This window comes from Lithobates pipiens, unplaced genomic scaffold, assembly GCF_037356315.1.
Source record: "Lithobates pipiens isolate NorthernLeopardFrog02 unplaced genomic scaffold, aLitPip1_a1.2 Scaffold_22, whole genome shotgun sequence".
NCBI lineage: Eukaryota > Metazoa > Chordata > Amphibia > Anura > Ranidae > Lithobates > Lithobates pipiens.
In genome coordinates this window covers 297,639,894-297,665,194 of record NW_027507784.1, presented here as the reverse complement: position 1 = coordinate 297,665,194, position 25,301 = coordinate 297,639,894, and the positions used below count along the sequence as shown (strand labels likewise).

The 25,301-nt window shown below is 43.8% G+C and overlaps 1 protein-coding gene across 2 annotated transcripts in view; it reads left to right on the top strand.

Annotated features, from left to right (window-relative positions):
* The window catches only part of LOC143924760 (uncharacterized), a 133,233-nt gene extending 111,440 nt beyond the window's left edge, over window positions 1–21,793 (top strand). For both annotated transcript variants that reach the window (XM_077449210.1, XM_077449209.1), the window contains exons 9-14: window positions 3,271–3,481; window positions 12,127–12,275; window positions 12,387–12,500; window positions 13,670–13,852; window positions 17,466–17,559; window positions 21,154–21,793. In XM_077449210.1, coding sequence (XP_077305336.1) covers window positions 3,271–3,481; window positions 12,127–12,275; window positions 12,387–12,500; window positions 13,670–13,852; window positions 17,466–17,559; window positions 21,154–21,217 — 815 coding nt within the window. In that variant the 3' untranslated portion in view covers window positions 21,218–21,793. The remainder of the gene's footprint in view (window positions 1–3,270; window positions 3,482–12,126; window positions 12,276–12,386; window positions 12,501–13,669; window positions 13,853–17,465; window positions 17,560–21,153) is intronic.
* The last annotated feature ends 3,508 nt before the right edge of the window (window positions 21,794–25,301 follow it).

The following is a 25,301-nucleotide window of genomic DNA, read 5'->3' as shown; positions in this document are numbered from 1 at the left end:
TTGGATGAGAAAACCTGGCTCGCAGTCTACGCTCTAATTCAACCCAAAAGTGTTCTGTCGGGTTGAGGTCAGGACTCTGTGCCAGTCAAGTTCCTCCACCCCAAACTCGCTCATCCATGTCTTTATGGCCCTTGCTTTGTGCACTGGTCCAAATCATTTGGTGGAGGGGAATTATGGTGTGGGGTTGTTTTTTGGGGGTTGGGCTTGGCCCCTTAATTCCAGTGAAGGAAACTCTTAAGGTGTCAGCATACCAAGACGTTTTGGACAATTTCATGCTCCCAACGTTGTTGTAACAGTTTGGGGATGGCCCCTTCCTGTTCCAACATGACTGTGCACCATAAACAAGGTCCATAAAGACATGGATGAGTGAGTTTGGGATGGAGGAACTTGACTGGCCTGCACAGAGTCCTGACCTCAACCCAGAAAGCACCTTTGGGATGAATTGGAGTGGAGACTGCAAGCCAGGCCTTCTCGTCCAACATGAGTACCTGACCTCACAAATGCACTTCTGGAAGAATGGTCAAACATTCCCATAGACACACTCCTAAACCTTGTGGACAGCCTTCCCAGAAGAGTTGAAGCTGTTATATTTGTAAAGGGTGGGCCAACTCAATATTGAACCCTACGGACTAAGACTGGGATGCCATTAAAGTTCATGTGCGTTTAAAGACGTCCCAATACTTTTGGTAATATTGGGTATGTAGTGGCTGGGTGTTAAGGCACACCCGTCTGCTGCCTCATATTTGCATATAGAGGTTGTAAATGGGTTAAATAAGACTGTGCTGCTAATTAATAGGAGAAATCACCTTTACATTCAGAGGCCTTATGAATCCTATAGAGTAGATGGATGACAGACTTGTAAGAAGTGACATATGGAAGAGTGGCACAGAGTGGGGGGATTATCCAGAATTGCAGTATCAGGTATTAGGTACACTCTGCAGGCGGTGCTATTCTTAGTGCTGTGTTGGGTAACAGCCAGGACAGCCATCCAGCTGACATCCTATTGGCTGGCTCGCACTGTGCTGAGCTGATGGGCACCAGCTGCACATATACACTACTCATATCATGTATTGGTTTCTCTTCTGAGGTCTTACATTAAAGGAAAACTAACATATTTGCAATAATCATTGCATCATTGATGTGAAGGTCATTTTAATATGACATTTTTTTACATGCTTGCTATTCTATATTTTCATACAGCAGTTTGAGATTTGTAGTCTAGTGGCTGTCTATATGTCAGACAATGCAATGAGCACTTTTGCTGAATTTAGTTACAGGATAAGCCTTCCAATATCGTTTATATTTGTCTGTTATAACTGATAGATTTGCATCGAGCAAACGCAATAGTAAGGAACAATCACTGTATAGTAATTCTAAGCAGGTTAGCGGAATCTATATGAGTAATAAACACATCGGTTTTCAGGAGCATAATGAAAAGAAAATATACAAAGAAATAAATGTGTTTTTTTTTAAATCATATACAGTACCTTGAGAAATATACAGTAAATCCATCCTCATTGATCTACATATGTATTGCTCACCATACACTACAATCTTCTTTAGATTCCCCAATCAAGGAAGCCCTTGTACTTCATAGCCCTTGTACACACGGTCAGAGAATCCGTCGGAATGTGTCCTATCGGACCATGTTGTTGGATAATCCGGCTGTGTGTGGTATGCATCGGACTGATTCCGTCGGAATATCCGTCGGACCAAATTTTCCAACATGTTGGAAATATTTCCCGACCAACTGGTTCGATCGGACATACTCCGATCATGTGTAGAGAATTTTGATCGGACCAAGTGCCACGCATGCTCAGATCAAATTCCTACATCAAAGCTATTGGCTACTAGCCTGAACGTAGTCCCATCGTAACGAAATTACGTCATCACATTCTGAATGATCGGATTTTTCGACAACTTAGTCCGACCGTGTGTATGCAACAGTTTCGGACAAAATCCGACGGACAAAATCCAACGGATTTGGTTGTCGAAATCTCCGACCGTGTGTACAGGGGCATAGAGTTGTTTTTGGTAGATCACCACGCCTGTTACAATCTCCCTTAGCTCTACTAACAACCAACAACTACCATGTTTCCCCGAAAATAAGACCTAGCGTGATTGTCAGTGATGGCTGCAATATAAGCCCTACCCCCATATAAGCCCTAGTTAAAGTCCTTGTAGCTCTTATTTTCGGGGAAACAGAGTAGGGCTTATTTGGGGGGTAGGGCTTATATTGCAGCCATCACCGACAATCACGCTAGGTCTTATTTTCGGGAAGCGGGGTATGTTGTGCAGGGGTCTTTCTGATTTGAAACAAATTGATTGTATAATTTAGGTAGGTCTTCAGATTAGAGTTTTGGTAAATCTAAGGTTAATTGTACAAAGATTGTATGGCTAGAATATATGGTGACCCTAGGGCAGGTCATAGATTGTGCAATTTTCTTTTCTGCAACCACAGGTTTCAGTAAAGAAAATCACTTAATTCCACCATCAACACTGACTTCCTCCCACAGAGCTATTATGTTCTCCCGGCGGGGGGGGCGCAATGTCCCTGCTGTGAGAACGCAATGCCAATAATCCTGCTGGCAATAATCGCATGCGGAAAATTCAACATGCTGGTTGTTCCCAATGGATTGACATGGATGCATTCAGCCTGCCCATAAATGGTTTAAATCTCGGCTGGTCCCTGCTGAACTGGCCGAGATTCGATCCATCAATGGCCAGCTTAAAGGAGGTTGTACAGTCAGATTGTAAACTGTTTGAGCTTAAAACTTAAAAAAAAAAATGTCTAGCCAAACAATTAGGTTTGTTTTGTTCAACCTGTAGGCTGAATGAACGAAATGTAACAGATTCCTCCATCCACACTCAATAGAGCGGATGGACGAATCTCCTGCTGCAGCTATCTGATTGGACGCAGGCGCCGTGCAGCCGACAGTTTTTCACCCAGCTTCTTAGCCAAAACTAGTTTGAAAAATTGACTTTTGATGATACAGATGTTGCCGACAGGGCCACCTGCTGAATGCATTTTGGCAGATTCAGCAGGAAGTGGGTGAAATTTGATGTGCGTAAGGCCAGCTTAAAGGGTTTTATTAAGGTACAGCTGTCATGAAAGAAGAAAATAAATTAATAAATTATATATATAAAATATTATAATAATAAATATATAGAAAAATATATGATCATCAGTCTGAAAACAAATTTTAAAAATACATACATTATATATAATACAATTGACCTTCTGCATTTTCTCTTGCTGTCTATCTGTAGATCAGCAGCTCCCTGACTTCTACAGGCCATACACCCTCAGTTCTGAGGCCGTAGCTCTCTATAAGGGAAGCCCTGAATCATTTTCTATAGGGTCCGCCTTGAGCCAAAAGGATTTTGTGGATGCATTTGTTTATACATGGGAAAGTAGCACACCGTCTGATGTTCTCAGAAGCCTGAACACACTGTCCACCATATTGTATGGAGAACACTGGTGAGTAATACAAATCACACTTTTTTTTATTCATTTTTGCTTAGTGCTTGATAGACTGGACTGGGGAGATTTAAAATTGGGGTTCATACCCCGCATCCAATTCCCATGACAGGACATTGTGACCGGCTTTCTATGGAGCCGGCTCACATATTTCCGTTGCGACTGCGGAGTGGCTTGCACAGGAACGCTGTGCATCTTTGGCTCCGTTTTCAGGGCTGAATTCAGGCAAAAATTCATCCCTGATTCGTCCCTGAAAGGGGAACAGGGACGCACCACACCCCTGCTGCGAGCCGCATCCGTCGGAAGTGTGAACCCAGCCTCAACTCCTCTAGTTGTCCTAGTGACCCCTGTCACCAAGATAGCAAGTGATGAAAAATCCCAAATGTTACAATTATGACCATAACAATTAGAGGTGAGAGGAAGTCTTCCAGTGGGAACACCTGCTCTGAAAAATAGGATTTTTATATACAGCTTACCTGTAAAATCCTTTTCTTGAGAGTACATCATGGGACACAGGAGCTTCATTACATAGTGGGTTATATAGTCACCTCTGGTGATTGGACACTGGTTAACCCCAATTAAGGAGAATTCCTCCCCTATATAACCCCTCCCATATGGGAGGCACCTCAGTTTTGTAGCAAAGCAATAGGAAACCACGTAAAACGTGTGTCCCGTGATGTACTCTCAAGAAAAGGATTTTACAGATAAGCTGTATATAAAAATCCTATTTTCTTGATCATACATCACGGGACACAGGAGCTTCATTACATAGTGGGATGTCCCAAAGCAATGCTCAGATTGAGGGGAGGGAGACACAGATCATAATTATAGACCGCCATGGGCCGGAGAACCTAAACTGCAGCCTGCAGTACACTGCACCCAAAGGCGATATCCTCTCACCCTCGGACATCCACCTGATAGAATCTGGTGAATGTGTGGACTGATGACCAAGTTGCAGCCTTACAGATCTGAGCCAGGGAGGCCTGGTGATGCACTGCCCAAGAAGCACTTACAGCCCTAGTAGAGTGCGCTTTCACTGGAAAAGGAGGGATTTTCCCTGAGAAATAATCTGTCTGATCCACCTTCAGAGAGTGGATTTTGATGCCGCCTGGCCCTTCCTAGGGCCTTCCAGCAAAATAAATAAGCAATCATTTTTCCTTATCTGAGCAGTTGCTTGAAGATAGATACTGATTGCCCTAACCACATCCAAAGTGTGCAAAGATTCTTCATCTGTGGACTGAGGGTCCGGAAAAAAGGATGGTAGGATTACATCTTGATTCAAATGGAATCCCGAAACCACCTTAGGTAGAAAGGACCTGTTGGGGCGCATGAACACCCGGTCCTTATGAACAATTAGATACGGCTCTTTGCTGGAGAGAGCTGCTATTTCTGACACTCTTCTAGCCGTGGAAATGGCTACCAAGAAAACCAATTTTTTGGTCAAAAGAACTAATGAAGCCAGATGCAAAGGCTCAAAAGGTTGCCCCTGCAAAGCCGAGAGAACCAAATTTAGATCCCATGGGCATACCAGAGGTTTGACTGGCGGCCTTATCCGCATAGCCGCCTGGATGAAAGCCCGCACCAGGGAATGCGATGCAAGTGGCTTCTGAAAAAACACTGATAAGGCCGAAATCTGCACCTTGATAGTGCTTACGGCCAAATTTATTTCCAGGCCTGACTGGAGAAAGGCCAAGATCCTGCTAATGACATACTTTCTAGGATGCCATTCCCTGAGTTCACACCAGGAAACATATGCCCTCCAGATTTTGTAGTAAATAAGCCTGGAGGCAGGCTTTCTGGCATTAACCAGAGTAAAAAGGACTGGCCGCGAAAGCCCACAGTCTCTCAGAATGTGGGTCTCAGCAGCCAAACCGTCAAATTCAGACTGTGTAAAGCAGGATGGTAGATTGGACCCTGTGAGAGCAGATCTGGCCGGAGAGGGAGGATCCATGGCCTGCCTACTGCTGGCGGCTCAGAAAATCCGCCTGCCAATTTTCCACTCCTGGAATGAAGACTGCAGAAAGGCATGGAACATGCTTTTCTGCCCAGACAAGTATGCGATTCACCTCTTTTTGCGCTACCAGACTCCTGGTACCGCCCTGGTGATTGATATAAGCCACTGCTGTGGCATTGTCGGACTGAACCCGAACAGGGAGACCCCGTAGTCTGGAAGACCACCTTATGAGAGCCATATAAACTGCCCGGATCTCCAAGACATTTATGGGCAATAGCTTCTCGATCGCAGACCATTTCCCCTGCGAGCACGTCTCCTCTAACACTGCTCCCCAGCCTGTCAGGCTGGCATCTGTCGTAATTACCTTCCATGGAAGAGGAAGAAAGGTTTTGCCTTTCAGCAAATTCTCGGTTTGTAACCACCAGACGAGACTCCTGCTTGTCCCTGGGGATAGACACATTGGAAGATCCAAGGATTGGGGCTTCCTGTTTCAGGCCGCAAGGATGCATCTTTACAGAGGCCTTGAGTGGAACTGGGCAAATGGAATGGCCTCGAAGGAGGCGACCATTTTTCCTAACAGTCTCATGCATAACCGAATGGGGGGAAGATCTCCTGCCCAGAATTAGGCGCACCAGATCCCCGATGGCCAAGGCTTTTGGCCTTGGAAGAAACACCTTGCCCTGAGCGGTGTCGATAAACATACCCAGGTATTCCAACCTGGTAGCAGGCTGTAGGGACGACTTTTCTAGGTTTATAATCCAACCTAGGTGTTCCAGGTGTTCTAGTGTTCCGGAAACACTGTGGTTCAGGAACGCTACTGTTTTCTCCATGAGAAGCAAGTCGTCTAGATAAGCCATGACGGCTATACCCTGAGCTCTTAGGTTTGCCAAGAGAGGGTCCAGAATTTTTGTGAAGACTCGAGGGGCCGTAGCGAACGGCAAGGCCACAAATTGAAAATGGCGCCGCTCTACCGCGAACCTTAGATACCTTTGGTGTGTGGGAAAAATTGGCACATGGAGATATGCACCCTTGATGTCTATTGATGCCATAAACTCTCCCCCTTGCAGGGAGGAGACCACAGTGCGAATTGACTGCATTCGGAAGAACCGGATGCGTAGAAACCGGTTCAGATCCTTCAGATCCAGGATAGGTCTGACACTTCCATTTGGCTTTGGAACGGTGAAGAGATTCGAGTAAAACCCTGAACCCTGTTCTTTTGGGTCCACTTCTACTATCACCCCTTGGGATAGTAAGTGATCTAAGGCCAGAAATAGCGTTTTTTGCTTTACTGGATCCCTGGGGATCCTTGACCTTAGAAAGCGAGAAGGTGGAATCTCCTGAAACTCTAGCTTGTAGCCCAGAGATACCAAAGAGATCACCGACTTGTCCAGGATCTCTTCTCGCCAGGCTTCCGCAAACTGCCGAAGCCTTCCCCCCACTCGGCCGAGCAGGGGCGCCCCTTCACAAGGAAGCTTTTGGGCTCTGCTTGGCAGGCTTCCGCCCCCAAGTCTTTTTCTGCCCTTGGGCCCGGCCCTGAGCCTTTCCTGTAGAGGAGGGTTGAGAAGGCCGTCGCCACTGCTTAGAGCTTGATGCTCCGGGAGAGAGAGAACCCCTAAATGACGGACGTTTGCTCTTTTTGACTGGAAGGAGAGTAGATTTACTCCCTGAAATTTTTTGGACGAATTTGTCTAATTCTTCTCCAAACAGACTTTCCCTTTAAACGGGAACCCAATCAAATGCTTCTTGCACGATAGCTCAGCTGCCCAATTTTTTAGCCATAGGGCCCTTCGCATGTGTACTAACAGGAGAGATAAACGAGATGCTTGTTGGACAGAATCCAAAATCGCATCAATCATGAAACACAGAAGGTATTTCTGCATAATTCTCCACTTCCTCACTGGGAAGGAGGCCAAGCATCCGCTTAACCTGTTCCTTGAGTAACTGACACAACCCCACAGCTGCGACTGTAGGTTGCACTACAGCGCCAGTCATGGAAAAGGAGGCTTTTAATAATGTTTCCAACTTCTTATCAGTTGGATCTTTAAATACCTGAGCATTATCCAATGGACAGGTCAGGTTTTTATTCACACAAGAAACAGCCGCATCGACAGATGGGACCCCCCATTTCTTGGTGAAACTTTCCTCCAGAGGATAATGCATAGAAAACCTTTTAGGAGGAGTAAACAGTTTATCGGGATGTCCCCAATTCTCATACATCAATTTATCCATTAAGGGATGAATTGGGAAGGAAAAAGCAGTCTGTAGGACTTTCCTGACTCCTAGGAAAGAAACAGAGGACGTAGCGACTTCAGCAGCAGGCATTCTGAATGTGGTACGCACCAATTCAGTATAATACTGCACCTGTTTTCTGAGCGCCTGGGTGGAGGGGACTCTCTCCTCTTCCTCTGATTCTTCCGACTGCTCAAGATCCCTGTCCCAAGATAGGGATCTCTCCTCATTGTCAGAAGAATCAGCTGAAAGAGGAATATCAGCAGAGGGAGGGGATCTACCCCTTTTCCTGCTATCTTTCAGGGAAGCAGAAATAAAATTCATGATTCTCCCTTCAAAACCCTCCAATGTAGCCCTAAGGGAGTCCTCAGTGACATATACCGGGGCTGGTACATTAGGAGAGGCTGTAAAACCTGACAGGGGCACTGACTCGTCCTGTGAGGCTGGCTCCAGTATTGCAGGGGGGGATGGTAACTTACAGGCATTTTTAGAACCCCTGGACCTAGGCAGTGATTTACCAGTGCCCTTGTTACCTCCCCCTGAGACCCTCTTACGAGGAGACATAGTCCTAAGCTGCAAAGCAGAGGTACTAATACAAAGTGCAATCACTGTTGTGCTAAAAGTCTCACAATAAAATATATATATGCTTAATACTGCACAACCTGATGCTGAGTAGGTGTCTAAGGTTTGCCTGGATCCAATCCCCTGGGATGCTTACTGCCCACAGCTCCTGTGTCTCTCACTTACAGTCCCCTGACACTCTGGGCTTTTAAAACTGCTGCCTGGCGCCTGCGCAGTACAGCGCCGTGCACACCAACATGCACGGCTCACAACCACACTCCCCCCTCCTCCATTAGCCTGGGAGCGCGCTCGGCGCACGTGCACGAGGACCGCTGGAATCCAGGGGGGGAAAAGGAGTCTCATCAGAGCTGCGTGGGACCCCCAGACTACAAGGGACCCCTGTATTACCTTGTTGTGGCAGGGACTGCAGTGGAGACGCAAGACCTCTGGAGAACCAGGCTTCACTGAGCGTGTGTACTGAAAGGCATGTAAGTATGCATCAGGCTTCTCTTAATCCCTCTAGTGGTGGAAACCAGGTAAGACATACTACTCAAAATGAAGAAATCCATCATATAAATATATATAGGATTAACTTCCCTTACCTGTCCTCGCCGTAGGAATTGCTGAAACAGACAGATTCCAGCCTTCACCCATCACGGCGGGCAGAGTTAGCCAACCTTCAGGTTTATCTGGGGTTCTTTCTCAGAAGAACCTCCTACCTGGACCTTGTAAAAGACTCTGCCAGAAACTTTTGTGCGCTCTGTGTAAACAGTACACCAAGTCTGGTTTTCCCAGAGCCCAGTCTTCCAATGGAGAGGACTTACAGGCCAAACCTTGTTTCTTCGGACGACGAGGCCTGGGTACCATACCATCTTGGGAGTCAAATATCGGCCCGAGATATTGATCTGGTTTGTTGTAGCCCTTAGGCCCCCGCAGGGACCTGCACAGAGCTTTCTTCATAGCACATGTTTTACGTGACCAACCACCATAGACACTGGCGAAAAAACTGAGGTGCCTCCCATATGGGAGGGGTTATATAGGGGAGGAATTCTCCTTAATTGGGGTTAACCAGTGTCTAATCACCAGAGGTGACTATATAACCCACTATGTAATGAGCTCCTGTGTCCTGTGATGTATGATCAAGAAACAAGAATTTGCATGTGTGTTAAAGTGGTTGTAAACCCTTACAACCAATTTTGACCTACAGGTAAGCCTAGATTAAGGCTTACCTGTAGGTCCAAGAAATATCTCCTAAACCTATACGGTTTAGGAGATATTTACCCGAAGACAGCCACCGCTGTCTACGGCGCATGCGCCGTAGACAGCGGCGTGCAGGCGCACTGGGCAGGCCACAAATATCGGCGATATGCCGCGAGTGTCGGCTCCCATGCACATGCGCGGGAGTGATGTCATTGCGGCTCCCGCGAATCACAGCGCCGGAGCCGCGAGACCCGGAAGTCGCTCCGGGATACATGGCAGCGGCGAAGAGGAAGACGGAGGACCGCTTCGGGGGCTTCGTTCTCAGGTAAGTTATTCATAATGAGCTAGTAGCTCATTATGCCTTTGCCTTACAGGGTGTGTTTTTCTTAAAAAAAAAATGTTGCCTTTACTTCCTCTTTAAGTGTCTTGTCTTACAGAAAAAGTCATGGTCGAAGCAGTCTAGTTTTCCTTTCAGAATTGTTACATATGAAAATGACAGCTGGAATCAGAATTGTTACATATGAAAATGACAGCTGGAATCTGATTGGTTGCTGTGGGCAACAGTGACACTCAAGGAACGGGTGTTCAAAGCTAAAATAACATTGTTACAGAGTAGCCTTGTTGACCTGGCATCTGAAACCAGGGCCGTTTTTAAGGCAGGGCAAAAGGGGCAGCTGCCCTGGGCCCTGTCATTGTTGTGGGGCCCAAAGCAGCTGCCTCATACTTGCCAACTATCCTGGTTTAAATTCTCTTTTCCCTTGAGGTTTTGGTCCTGTGCTGTGTCTACTAATGCTGCCCAGCTCTGCCCTATTGTTGTGTACAGATGACTCACCTGCAGACCCTGTGTTTACATGTAAATTACTGGCATTCGTATATAAATAGCGGTGCCATTCATATGTAAATAGCGGCGGCCGGCAGACTTGATACGTATATCACGCCCCCTGAGGTCATATCCTCAGGGGGCGTGTAATCTAGTAATCTCTAGCAACCAATCAACAAGCAGAAATCATGTGCTCTAATCTCTAGTAACTAATCAGTGAGCCGTAATGTGTGCTGTAACCTCTAGCAACCAGTCAGTGGGGGTTATTTACTAAAAGAAAATCCACTTGATGAAGTGCATTTGGAAGTAAAGTCGCTGTAGATCTGAGGGGGACATGCAAGGAAAATAAAAAACTGTATTTTAGCTTGCACATGATTGGATGATAAAATCAGCAGAGCTTCCATTCATTTCAGATCTACTCCTTAGATTTAGAGCTACTACACTTCCAAGTGCACTTGCAGTGCAAAGTGGATTTGCCTTTCGTATATATACCCCAAGTGAGTGGTAATGATACACTGTTACCTAAGCAAACAATTGCAATAGCCGCCTGATCTGATTCAGTAAACTGATTTTGAGTCTAGCTGCTATTTATTGTATGTCTCAGAGCAGGTGGAGAGCAAAACTGCATGGGGGGGGGGCAAGAAAAGTTTTGCCCAGGGTCCAATCAGTATTAAAGACAGCCCTGTCTGAAACCCTGGAAAATATCTCTATAAATACTTAAAGTGAAAGTTTAGGTATGATAATTTTTACATAGTTACATTGGTCTAGCCTGGATCAATGTAAATATGTGTGTGCCATACAGGGCAGGACTTAGGGTGGTGGGGGCCCCTGGGCTTGAGTCACTTTCGGGCCTTACCTTCTATACATTACCGTATTTATTGGCGTATAACACGTGCTGGCGTATAACACACACCCCACGTTTAGGAGGAATTTTTAAGGAAAAAAAACTTACATTTAAATGTCCATCAATGCAGCCTTATCAGTGTCCATCTGCAGCCTTGCCCATCCATCTGCAGCCTTGTCCAGTGTCATTGCAGCCTTGTCATTTGCAGGCTTGTCATTGCAGTCTTGAAGTTTAAAAATGGCGCTGCCGAGATACAGAGTCTTGTGTATCTCGGTGGCTCTCGGGTCCTCTCGCAGTCCCGAACGAAGCCGAGAGTAGTCGAGTGTACTTGGCTCGGCTCACATTCACACCCAGTAACTATGAGCCGAGCCGGGTACACTCGGCTATGTATCTTGGCAGGGCCCCCTATTGGGTGGGGCCCATGGGCTTGAGCCCAGTCAAGCCCAATGGTAAGTCCTGCCCTGGTGCCATACCTATAGGGTCTTTGTGGAAGCTGGAAATCACTGTAGTAGGCACTGCTATCCTGGTCCTGCAACAAGCAGCTGCCCTGCTGCATTGTGAATGTAGGAGGTCTTTTGCTAGGCACAGGTGCTATTTAAGGAGCACTTCTCTAAATTAATACAATGCTTTCTCTGATTGGACAAGGTTAAGAGGGGGTGATGTCACCATTTCCACATTGTCAAATCACAGAACATTTTGCATTAGTTAAGAATATGCAGAGTTCTATCTGAATGGTCGCCCATGCCTAGTGGGCTATCTACTGTGTTCAGTAAGCAGAAGGGTAGCTGCTCGGCCCGGGACACAAAAGCTAGTTGAGATTACTGTACTGTACTAGCTGTGTCTACTACAGTGATTTCCAACTTGCGTATCCTGTTGTTATACCAATGTAACCAATGTTGTAACCTGGACCAAGGTAACTAAATAAAAATGGGCATACCTAAACTTCAGCTTTAATGATTTTTAGGTGCCTACAATGATAGTCCCTTTTTTCAATTCTGTTGTGTCATTGCTACATGGCCTCTTTTGTGTTATTTTAGGTTAGTGTCAATAAGCCGTTGTAGCCTCTCAGATGGATCCTCTACTGCACTACTGCCTGTCCAACAACCCAGCCCTGGCTCTGAAAACATATGTCCCTCCACGGTCACCTCGATAAAACTTGACCTGTGTATGAAGGACTCCAACCTAGGTAATATGGCAGCCGCTTTGTTTTCCTACATTGGAACCTGCAATTGGGTTTTTAAAGTTGCTGTAGAGTAGATATGTGTCAGGATGAAAACATCTGTTATCTTGCTACTAGATTGCTCTGAATGGATGACAATGGAGCCTTTTACACTGGACAGAATAAAAATCCTGCTAAGCCATTCCATTGAAAATCACTGTTCGTGTAATGTACCTCCTTCATATATACAAGGTTAGTACCCTCCTAATTCTGGCTTTCAGAAATAAAAATGTCTTGTCTTCGGGGTCATCTTGGGTGTACGATGATCAAAGATCTTGTCTAGGGGCCCAAAGCAGAATTCACATTTATTTATCCCTGGTTGTGATTTTGCAAATGTCAGAAGCTCATGAGAGTAGTTGTGTCACCATCTGTGTACCCTTGATTCATGGTTGTTAGGAGGCATTAATGCATACTCATGGGCTTCCACTATCAGTAGAGACCTGTGACCTAATTAGATGTAGGTTTTCAAACTTTGTCGACCTTTTGTGGCAGCTGGAGGAAGGCTTAATAGGAGACAGTCTCTGTTGAAATAGTAATTCCTGATTGTTTTGGACCGTTCTGCCTACCACCCCTATTATGGCATACCTTTCTACATGGGGGGGATCTCGGCCAATCTGGCCTATGGCATGCCGTTATAATTACCATGCAAAAAAAGGAACTTTTTAATTACAGTTTATACAATATTCTCCTAGGCTTAACATACTGTGTATCTGAAGCCATTTTTTGAGTAAGGAATGGTTAAAACCCCTACAAGTTTTTTTTTATGCCATCTGTGACCCCTTCACTTTCTGTCCCTGCAAGTTTTTTTTCTGCCATCTGTGACCCCTTCACTTTCTGTCCTATATGCACAATAAGAAGAGAGATGAACTTGGATTATAAAATCTGAGCTATGTACACAATGTATGTATCCTCTTTTCTAAAATCTTTTCTAAAATCTTTAAAAAATTGTATTTATTTAAAAAAATATAAATAAATGGAGAGGCAAAGTCTCTTCAAAGTGCTGAAAATATCCTCTAAGACTGTTATCATTAGTACATGGATCTCCACCTAAACTAAAACCTAATTACCATTCCGGTGACAACTCAATATTTTGGATTTTCCCTAAAATTAAGTTCTGGTGAGAGTGTATATTTCCCTGACAGGGACACAGACAGAAAAAACGCATGACTGGGGTTCTAACCCTTCCCCACTCTATCCAGAACTACAAAAAATATTTGGACTGTTTAATAAAAAAATACAGCTTTTGTCTGATTGGCTAATGCAATTAACACAGCATCCTCCCTTTTATTTTTAATTTAGAAAACAGCTACTGTTATTTGAATACTTGTTTCTGAACCCAATCTTTAATTTTCTTCCCTTAGAACTGAATGTCATGTGTATGCAGGACAAGCTGTCCCTCTCCGCTGACATCTTGAGTACTTACAGTGACCAACTCCTTATACGTAGATGGAACAATGACCTTGTCAATCATTCTCAGGTCTTTGCCTTCCAGGACAAATCCCTTGGGTCTTTTACAGGATGCCTAATGGTGGAAAAGAGACAAGGTAACAAATGTACACATCTGCCCAGAAGTCGTTTTTGAGGTAGTTAGCGGGCCAGTACCATCCATTTAGAGATATTAAGCAGTAAGACCTTGACTTTAAATTAAAGCAAAGCTTTCATGTTTGAAGGGATTTTACCTTTTAAGAACCAAACCAAAGATATCTCCTTCATGCCTTGCACCTCGGCACAGTCATAGCACTGGGAGTTTTGACAGAGATATTCAAGCAGTGAATAGAGCCCCTGTCCTTTAACAGCAACCACATGTCCTGACACTGACAACTGAAGGATGTCTGGGGCTTCTGGTAGGTTGTAGACAGAGCTGCATATTAGGTGATAGGGAAGGGGGAGTAGAAAAGTGTGTGTGTGTATATAATATAAAGCAGACCTGTTCTTTGCTCATGCAGGTCAAAGTAACAAGTTAGCTTAAATGTTCTCCTACCCAACAGTCCATAATCACCTCTCCTTCACTCCCCCTTCCTTCCCGAGCATCCCATACTCGCTTCTCCTTCACTCCACCCTTCCCCATACGCCCATAATCACCTCTCCTTCACTCCCCCTTCCTTCCCAAGCAGCCCATACTCGCTTCTCCTTCACTCCACCCTTCCCCATACACCCATAATCACCTCTCCTTCACTCTTCCCTGCCCCAGCAGTCCATACTCACCTCTTTTTCACTCCAACCTTCCCTAGCAGTTCATACTCATTTCTTCCTCACTCCACCCTTCCCTAGCAGTTCATACTCATTTCTTCCTCACTCCACCCTTCCCTAGCAGCTCATACTCATTTCTTCCTCACTCCACCCTTCTCTAGCAGCCCATACTAACCTCTTCTTCACTTCACCCTTCCCCAGCAGCCCATACTCATTTCTCCTTTACTCCACCCTTACCAAGTAGCCCATACCCACCTCCTATTCACTCCACCCTTCCCCAGAAGCCCATACACACCTCTTCTTTACTCCACCCTTCCCCATCAGCCCATACTCACCTCTCATTCACTCTTCTCTTTCCCACTAGCCCATACTCTCCCCTTCTTCACACCACCCTTCCCAAGTAGTCCATACTCACCTCTTCATCACTCCACCTTTTCCCAGACACCCATACTCACCTCTTCTTCACTCCACCCTTGCCTAGCAGCCCATACTCACCTCTTCTTCACTCCACCCTTCCCATGCAGCCCATTCTCACCTCTCCTTCACTCCACCCTTCCCCAGAAGCCCATACTCAGCTCTCTTTCACTCTTCCCTTCCCCAGCAGGCCATACTAATCTATCCTCACTCTTCTCTTTCTCCGCAACCCATACTCATCTCTCCTTCACTCTACCCTTCTTCTTCACTCCACCCTTCCCTAGCAGTCCATACTCACCTCTTCTTTACTCCACCCTTCCCTAGCAGTCCATACTCACCTCTTCTTCAATTCACCATTCCCAAGCAGCTCATACACACCTCTCCTTCACTCTTCTCTTCTCCAATAGACCATACTCACCTGTACTTCACTCTACTCTTTTCTTCAGCAGCCAATACTCAGCTCTCTTTCACTCCGTCCTCCTCCAGCAAGCATATATTCACCTTTTCTTTACTACGCCCTGCCCAAGCAGTCCATATTCATCTTTACTTCTCTCATCAGCCATCTTAGGCAAGGAACAGGAGCTTTGTTATCTGTGAGTTGCTCTAGTCAGGGCTTACATAGGGTTGATAATTGTCTCTTTGTAACAATATGTCTCTTTATATGGACAGCGCTGGATCAGTCACCAAGCATGAGCACTGTCACATGAGTGACAAAGGGAATTGAGTCACTTGCTCCTCCATTTGAACTTTGACTAAGCCAGCCATAGACGTTGAGGTTCAAACCATGTATGGGCAGGCTGAATGTATCCAAGTTGATTGATTGTTCAACTTGGGTACAACCAGCCTTTTGGATTTTACATGCAATTGTTAGCGGCTATTATAGCTGCTAGCAGTAATCGCTGTGTTCTGCCAGCGGGAACAGCTTCCCCTGCTCAGAGAACACAATGGCTCCTCCATCAAACACAATGGCTCCCCCATCAGACAAACATCAATTCCTCCAATTCCAACCAACACTGGTTGCAAGAAGTACATTTTCTCTGTCTATGGCTAGCCTAAGTAAATGAAGAGTCTGGCTGAATAAAGTTGACCAAACAGTGACTTTAGCTAATCAGCTGCCATCTCTGTTCAGGTATTCCGACAGCCACAGGTGCTGGTGATCAGAATACAACTGGCAGAAGTAGAGAATTCATCCTTTCACTCTATTTAGCATGGATAGGGGAATCCATAGATTTAGGGCTGAACAAGAGAATTTCTCACATGTATGGCCAGTTTAAGACACCCGCTATCTTTGACATCGTCAAACTTCAGTACAGAACTTCTAGCTGTAAAATATCACATAAACTGGAGATGAGATAGAAATCAACTGATCACTAAACCAGAACAGGCTGTATAGACTCCTGTTACATACAGTATGTAAAGACAATAAGCTGAGACTATACATCCGGAGATTTACCTATCGCTAAATACATTTTATATCTAGAAATAGATGTCAAAGTGCAAACCTGGTAGAGATGACTTGCAGTTACAAATAATTATTAAACAATAATAGGCAGTATTTGTAAATGAATATGAAGATTCCATATTATCTGGTCCTTTAATTTTTATTTTCCTCTTCAAGCCTGACCTTTAAAGTGGAGGATAGCCATGTACTTGGCTTGAGTCCCTGACCTCTGTCATTCTGCTACTGACATGATTTTAATATGGGGCCAAAGAGAGATATCCAATCCTCGACTATTTATAATACAACCTAGATGACAGCTCAGACAGAAATGAAAGATGATCAAGGCCATGCCTCGTCTGCATTTAGGCTCATAGCTTCCCAATATGTTTCTGTTTTTCTTTTATGCACACAATTTTATCTCTTTAGCCTCTTTAATAAGGACTGTTAAAGTGGTCGTTAGGTCACATACCCCCATTACATGTGTCCTTTCTGTTTTATGAAGATCTAAATAACTGTGTGTGTGTTTGTTTGTTTTTTTTGTTTTTATTCTAATCCTAAATACCCTTTTTTCAGTGCCACTCTGCGGTCACGTGATCCCCCTCCACTCTCCTTCCCCAATCTAAGGAGAGCAGCGGGAGGCATGGAGATTCCCCTTTGATGTCAGCAGAGGGAGGTCATGTGACTGCAGAGTGGCGCTGTGAATGGAGGTATTTAGGATTGTAATAAGAAAAAAACAATCATTTAAAATAAAGAGCGTGTTGGCAGTTATTTCATAGGAAATTATTAGTTCCATATTGAGGGCATGATAACTAGGGGAGAACTCCATGGTGCCCCTTTCCCTTGGTGCCCTAAGCACAGGCTTATTTTTCTTAAGGGATAATCCACTGATGATCGGGGGGGCAAACAGCAATAGAAGGTATTTGCTTGGCATAATTACTCAGCACAGCACTGCGGGCACAGCCAAATCATTGTGTAACCTGCCCTCCTTTCATTTTGAATGTGCTGGATGTGAATGATGAGAACTGTTAGTCTGCAAGAAGTGTAGAACATCTTCTAAAACCCACTAAAATATAATTATTTAACCTGTTTTTATTTTTTTATTTCTTTGTCAGGATCCTTTAAGGTTTGGCAGGTCTGTCTTCTGGTGCTGCTGTTGCTGCTAATAATATGTGGAGCAGTCGGATTTATAATTTACTTGCGCAAGAGGTGAGCAGACACATAAGTCAGAGTTGCAGCTTTAAGATACCATTATAGTGAAAAATATAGTCTGATAACTGTATTGGGTTAATAATTGTTGTGATAGTATTCACTATTTTAATATTTTTCATTTTTTTGCACAGGCTTTATTTTCTATATTCCTCCATCTTTACATGCAGCAAAGGTGTCAGCTGTGAAAAAATGATTATACTGATGGGGTGCTTACAATGGTCAGCTTGTCCCCTGCCAGCATGGTGCAGGGAAGAACCTTGACCTTTGTGTGGAAGCAGTAGTCACATTCTGCAGAGGTTCCACCATGCCGCTGCTGGGTCAGAGCTAAAGTTTTCCAACCAGCAAAGCATGTGAGCTTTCCTGATTGCATTAGGCTCCGTTCACATCTTGGCGTTCTGAACCACAGGCGGAATTGCCGCGATTCTGCTCGCGATTTGAAACGGCAGCAAATCGCAGGATGCCCATGTGTTCCCTGTCACTTCCAATGACACCCCAATCATGGTGTGATTCATTGGGTGACAATTGCGGTAAAATTATGCAAACAGAATCGCGGGACGCCTGTCGTCCTAAAGAAGTACAAGAACTTCTTTTGGGTGACAGGCATCCTGCAATTCTGTATGGGTGATTTTACCCTGATTGTTGCCCAACGCAGCAAAATCGTACCGCGATTGGGGTGCCATTGGCAGTGACAGGGAACTCATGGGCATCCTGTGATTTGCCACTATTTTGAATCGCAGACAGAATCACGGTGATTCCGCCTGCAATTTGGAATGCCAAGATGTGAACAGAGCCTTAGGCAAGTTGAACCTCTGCAAAGAGACCACTGCTTCCACACAGAGACTAATAGTGCTTCTTTGCAACATGCTGGCAGGAAGAAAAAAACTAACTGTAAGCTGTTTATTTATCCCGACTGGATTTTCTGAGTAAATTAAACATGCATATTTTTATGGGGTTTCAAATTAAAGCAGATTAAGTTCTGACATACTCATGTTATTCATAGTACAATGTTGTAAATAAATATACAGGAAAATCGACCCTTTTCTGGAAAGAGGGAAAATCCACATCCATCTGGTGCCTAGTTAGGCCAAATTACACCACAATTTTGCTCTTGTGATCTCCATCAAAGGATTCTTGGAAACCGTAGGTGTAAGCCCTTGTACACATGGTCGGACATTCAGACGGAAAATGTCCAATCGGACCGTGTTATTGGATAATCCGACCGTGTGTGGGATCCATCGGACTGTTTCCATTGGAATATCCGACTGACAAAGTTTTAGAGCTGGGCTATAAAATTTTCCAACAACAAGGTCTGATGAGACTTTGTCCCATCGTTTGTAGAGAATTCCGATCGTACAAAGTGCCACGCATGCTCATATCAAATTCCTAGACCAAAGCTATTGGCTTCTAGCCTGAACATAGTCCCGTCGTAACGAAATAACGTCACCACATTCTGAACGATCGGATTGTCCAACAACTTTGTCCGACCGTGTGTATGCAACACAAGTTTCGGACAAAATCCGACGGATTTTGTTGTCGGAATATCCGACCGTGTGTACAAGGGCTAACAGAGCTAGGGTTGCCACCTCATCCTTCTAAACCCAAACACATACAAATTACACAGGTTCTGAGACTAATTTAATGAAGATAAGGTACAAAGTGAGTTTAATTACCACCTTAATCAGCCACAGAACCTGCATAATTAATATGTATTTGGTTTTAAAGGGATGAGGTGGCTACCCTAGATAGAGCCAACCATTAGCCATGTCTGCCAAAATCAGTACCTGAGCTCCTTTGCATCAGCAGAGACCACAGAGATTATTCGATTTTGTCTTCTATTTTACAGTGGCGAAAATAATTATTTGATCCCCTGCAGATTTTGTAAGTTTGCCAATTACAAAGCAATGAAGGGCCTATAATTGTTATCATAGGTCTGTTTTAAATGATAGAGGCAGAATATCAACCAAAAATCCAGAGAAAACACATGGTACAAATGTTATAAATTTAGTTGCAGTTCAGTGAGTAAAACAATTATTTGATCCCCTACCAACCAGCAATATTTCTGGCTACAGTATGTGCTCTTGTGGTACACAGATTAGGCCTGTCAATTTAGGAAGGTGCTCCTAATGACAACTTGTTATTTGTATAAAGGACACCTGTCCACAGAATCTTTCTTCCATTCAAACCTCACCATCATGGGCAAGACCAAAGAGCTGTCAAAGGATATCGGGTACAAGATTGTAGGCCTGCACAAGGCTGAAATGGGCTAAAACAGTGGTCACCAACCCTGTCCTCAGGGCCCACTAACAGGCCAGGTTTTATGTATTACCTTGGGGAGATGCAGACTAGAAGACTGCAATCACTGAGCAGCAAATGATATCACCTGTGATGTATTTCAGTTATCTTGCAAACCTGGCCTGTTAGTGGGCCCTGAGGACAGGGTTGATGACCACTGGGCTAAAAGATTATCAGCAAGAAGCTTGGTGAGAAGGAGACAACCATTGAAGTGATAATTCGCAAATAGAAGAAATACAAAATAAACATCAATAGTCCTCGGTCTGGAGCTCTATGCAAGATTTTAGCTCATGGGGTAAGGATAATCATGATAAAAGTAAGGGATCAGCCCAGAACTACACGGGAGAAGCGTGTGAATGATCTCAAGGCAGTTGGGACCACAGTCAAAATTTAGCTCTTTGCTATTAACTCGACTGGCTGTGTTTGGACGAAGTAAAATGCTGACTATGACCCTAAGAGCACCATCCCTACAATCAAGCATAAAGGTGGAAACATTATGCTTTGGGGCTGTTTCTCTGCTAAAGGTACAGGCCTACTTTGCTTCATTGAGGGGCCAATGAATGGGGCTATGTATTGTAAGAACCTTCTTCCCTCAGCCAGAACACTAAAGATGGGTTGTGGATGGGTCTTCCAGCATGACAATGACCCAAAACATAAGGCCAAGACAACAAAGGAGTGGCTCAAGAAGAAGCACATTAAGGTCATGGAGTCGCTTAGCCAGTCTCCAGACCTTACCCCTTCAGAAAATATATGTATATGGAGGGAGCTGAAACTTTGAGTTCCCACAGCCAAGAAACCTTAAGGATTTAGAGAAGATCTGTAAAGAAGAGTGGCCCAAAATCCCTCCTGAGATGTGTGCAAAAGTGGTTACCAACTACAAGAAATGTCTTACCTCTGTGCTTGCCAACAAGGGCTTCTCCACCAAGTACTAAGTCATGTTTTGCTTAGGGGTCAAATACTTATTTAATTTATTGAACTGCAACTGAATTTATAACATTTGTTTTTTCTGGATTTTTAGTTGAAATTCTGTCTCTATCATTTAAAATACACCTATGATAAAAATGATAGACCCTTCATTTCTCTGTAAATTGGCAAACTTACAAAATCTGCCGGGGATCAAATAATTATTTTCCCCATTGTAAGTTGTCCTTTATCTTTTCAGTGTGGTCTATGAGATATACTGAAAATAATATCAGTTGTATGCCAGAACGCAATTAACAATGAAAGAAAAGTTTTGTGTTTCCATAGTGCTTCTGAATGAAATTGCTGGGCTAACCATTGTATCCTTTACCCCTGCAGAACGCCACAGAACTACACTAGCATTGAAATGAATGCACACAGAGAATTGACTCTAGACTATTGACAAGCATAGAAAAATAGGCAAAGAGACTATGGACCAAATAAAGAGGCCTGTTGTAGGCACAACTATTCTGTAGGCTCAGCCTGATAAGCATGGCCTTGTTGGGTCAGCGCTGCAGCTTGCAACACCAAAGAAGTATCTGCATCCTCAAAACCAGAGCAGGAAATTGATACACCTGTTGCATATATGGGACTACACTCCTCTTGGAATATGGAAAAGGAGACCATTTGGTTTTGGAGCAGAAAAAATATCTGTTGCTTTGTATGAAACATACTTTTTATGGCAGTTGCAACTATTGCCAGTTGTGGAACATTTCTAAAGTGGACTATAAAGACTGTTAATCTCATCCTACTTCATGCTGATCACAGTTTTAAGACAAGAGCATGTATGGTAACATCTTCAGAAGCGTGAAAGCAGATCTTCCAACATGGCCCAGTCCAGTATGTACAGCATATCAGGTTTCTAAAGTTCGCTCTACCTTTCAAATTAGAATATCATGTTAAGTCAGTGAATTCATATAAAGTCATGAAATTTTACCATTTCAGGAAAGAAATAGATCTTCCAATATTGTCTTTAAAATTGCTTATGTTGACTATTTACCAACAAATGCTTGTGAACCTCTGTTCCCAATAAATCCCAACAGTCATGGGTGCCCCTAATATGGTAAGCTGACTGGATATCCATTTGGCCTGTGTTCTATGCCTGGCTTGGGGCACAGAGTTCTAGGGGTAATGGATGTCAAGTTGGGTTGGTCTATAAGGGATGGCAGAGATGTAAAATTGGTTTTGTTGCCTCCCTGATAAATAAGCAGTTTCCTCTTCCAGCTCCCCCAATGTACAGAGCTACAAAGTATTTCAGGGTAGATCCCTATCATATCTGATGTCATTGGCACCTTCATGCCCTAACCATGGATCTGTACTTCCTTGAGCTGTGGTCTGCCCTAGATTGCTCATGGTATGAATGCAGGATGCATCCCACCTCTGCATATCCATCTTCTATATGTGCCCCTCTGGCCAGGGCTTTAGACTTGCTACCAAAATGCACAGGCGCAAGGGGAAGTTTTAATTTATCACTGTAAGACTTCAGATCTACAGCTCATATTGATTTGGGACTGGGTATAAATTAATGGTAAAACGCCTGGATCCCCTCTGTTCACAACCAAACACAAAATCAGGTGTTTGCAGGTCATTGAAGTTGGGACTGTGGAAGAGAATTTGTCAGTAATAACTGAGTCAAGGAAGCTCCACAGATGCAGCGCTGCAGCAGCCAGGCAGCATATAGAATCAGCTGGTGATATAGCTCTTTAAAACGTACTTTGGAAGAACACTGAGAAGTCTGACTTGAAGAGAAAAGGTCACTTTGCCTATTCACGGCTGAGTGGCAATGCGTCCTGATAGCTGCCCTCCCACCCAGGTATACTCACCCATCCATGATCCCTAATAGCCTCCCTGCTACAGGAGTAAACTGGCTAAGCCCTCTTTCTATTTCAGCAAACCTCTTATAGAGTGGGGGCAGTGGTGGAGCTCAGATAGTTAAGTATGGTTTGCTGGGAAGGTGGGCTATCAGAAGGCACCATCACTATCAGAAGGCACATCACAAGGGTGGAGTAACAGTCTCTGATGCTGTCACTTTGCTCATTCAAGGCTCTGAGGCTCTTTAGATCCCAACCCCAGATCTGCTTTACTTACCTTTGGTCATCATCCCTCACTACTATGTTACTCTAGTGGAGCCACCACAAAATACCTAGTATTTCTGAGCAGCTATTCACCAGGTCTGAAAACTGTCATGTGAGAGGAGGATAACATCCCTAATCAATATGGAGCTTGGATAGGGTTAGGGCTGCTGTGGCAAGGGAATTCTGGGAATAGGAAGAAGGTAGTTTAGTTTCAAGAGACTCAGTCATTTTGCCATCTCTTTATGCTCCAACTTCAAAGCTATGACCTACCAGTTCATTAAGCATCCCAACGGTCAATGAAGGCTGTGAAGGGATACAGGGCATATTACAAGCATGCTTGGTCCCCAGTGCAATGTATTGGGAAGGAGATAAATCCAATGCCTTTACTCTTTTTAGAAGTAACTGTTAAGATGCTTTTCATACCTGTTTGATTCAGGTCCACCGTCCTGAAGATCATTGCTAGTTTTTGAAACTGTTGTTTTAAGAAAAAAAATCCACTGTTGTCATAGGTTTAGTACAAAACAAATCATATAATGTTAAGATTTGGTGATTTTAAGAGTTTTTATTGAAAATTAACATCATCATATAAACGCAATGAGGTTATGACAACTACATTCCATTGAGAAGATTAAACTAGTCTATGCAGCACATGCCTTCAGCTAAATGTATTGGATGTAGGAGAATGGCTGCCATGTGTTCTGCTATTGTATACAAGAAAGAATCCCTGGTATAAATTATAGATATGAATCTCCTTGCTTACCCCAAGTTGGCTTACCAAGGCCACGCCTATTGAGACTGTAAAACCTATTTGGGGATGCCAGGAATTCTTTCTTGGATATAACTGTCCGTGAAGAGGGTACTTTATGGCTTTTACAGAAAATATTTTAAAAACTTGAATTGACAAGACTTTTGATGATCCAATTAAAATGCACGAGAGCAGAACATCAAATAAAAATGCTTGAGCTGATCGGAAATGTCAAACTGAGAAAGTTACAAGTGCACTTATTAACACTTTTTGTAGTTTGTCAAACAATACATTTAGCATTCTCTTGGTGAACTTTTCATGGATTATCCATACATTTTCATTTTTCCAGTCCAATCTGCACCTTATAATTCATAGCTCTGCCACAACTGTGCTTGACAGACCCGTGCAGGAATCTGATTGCAGCCAGAGAGACAGACATGTAGACATCTGGGTAGATGTGCTGTAATAGGTTATCATATGGCTGAACTGAGATTTATCCAGTTTGTTTTATGCCTGACTGCATTTGTTGTAAATCAGATAGGAAACAGATATATTTTATGTACATTGCCTTTGACAGATGATTTTTTTAAATAAAGTTTTGCATATTTTTGTTGTTAAAAAAAAAAAAAAAAATAGTTGATGCTTTGGTCATTTTAAGCTTCTTTTAAGTGTATGTAAACCCTAACAATGAACTTCTCCTATTTGGTCTATTTTGATTTGTTAAAGTGATATCAAAGGCAGATAAAAAAAAAACGCATTTCATACTTACCTGCAGAGCAGCCCCAATCTTCCTCTTCTCAGGTCCCCTGCCGTCGCTCCTGACCCCTCCCTTTTGCCAAGTGCCCCCATAGCAAGCAGCGCGCTATGGGGGGAATGGGAGCAGACGCATGTCTTAGCAGCTGCTCTTTGTGTCTCTTTACAAATAGAGCATGGCTTGGCCCCACCCCTGCTTTCTCCTTGTTGGCTCACTGGCTGTGATTGGCTCCCACTACTGTCAATGGCTCCTGCTGCTGTCTGAGCCAATGAGGAGGAAGAGACCCGGGAGAGCCGCTGCTCTCAAGTACATCACTGAATCGAAATGGAGCTCAGGTAAGTATTAGGCAGGGCACCTGCACACAGAAGGATTTTTACCTTCATGTATACAGTGCATAAAAGTAAAGAACCTTGAGCCTTTACAATCACTTTGAATATGCCATTGAAACTTATACTTGTTTGATAAGTACAAAAAAACACCTGTTTATATTGCCAGAAAACTTGACAGCTGGTAACTTCCTGTGCTACACTCTTATCAGTTACATTGTTCTCAGCTCTCTCTGAGAACTGCAGAAACCTTCCCAATATATTATGTAAAATAATAAGAAAGGGAGGACCCCCGGATGGGAATTGTGTTACTGGTAGGATAAAATGGTGAAAATAAATGGAACAAAAGCCTGAAAAATAAGAAACCAATGCAGCTAAGGACTGGTAAGCTGCAATATGTTATATTTTTGTTCATGAGTTTTGACAAACTTTAAATTGTTTAAAGTTATTTTACAGTCAAAATTACTATTCCCAATCAACATTTACTGTAATATTACTATACCATTTTACATTTTCACAGATCAAGATATTGGGGTTGATTTACTAAAACTGCAGGGTGTAAAATCCTGTGCAGCTGTGCATGCTAA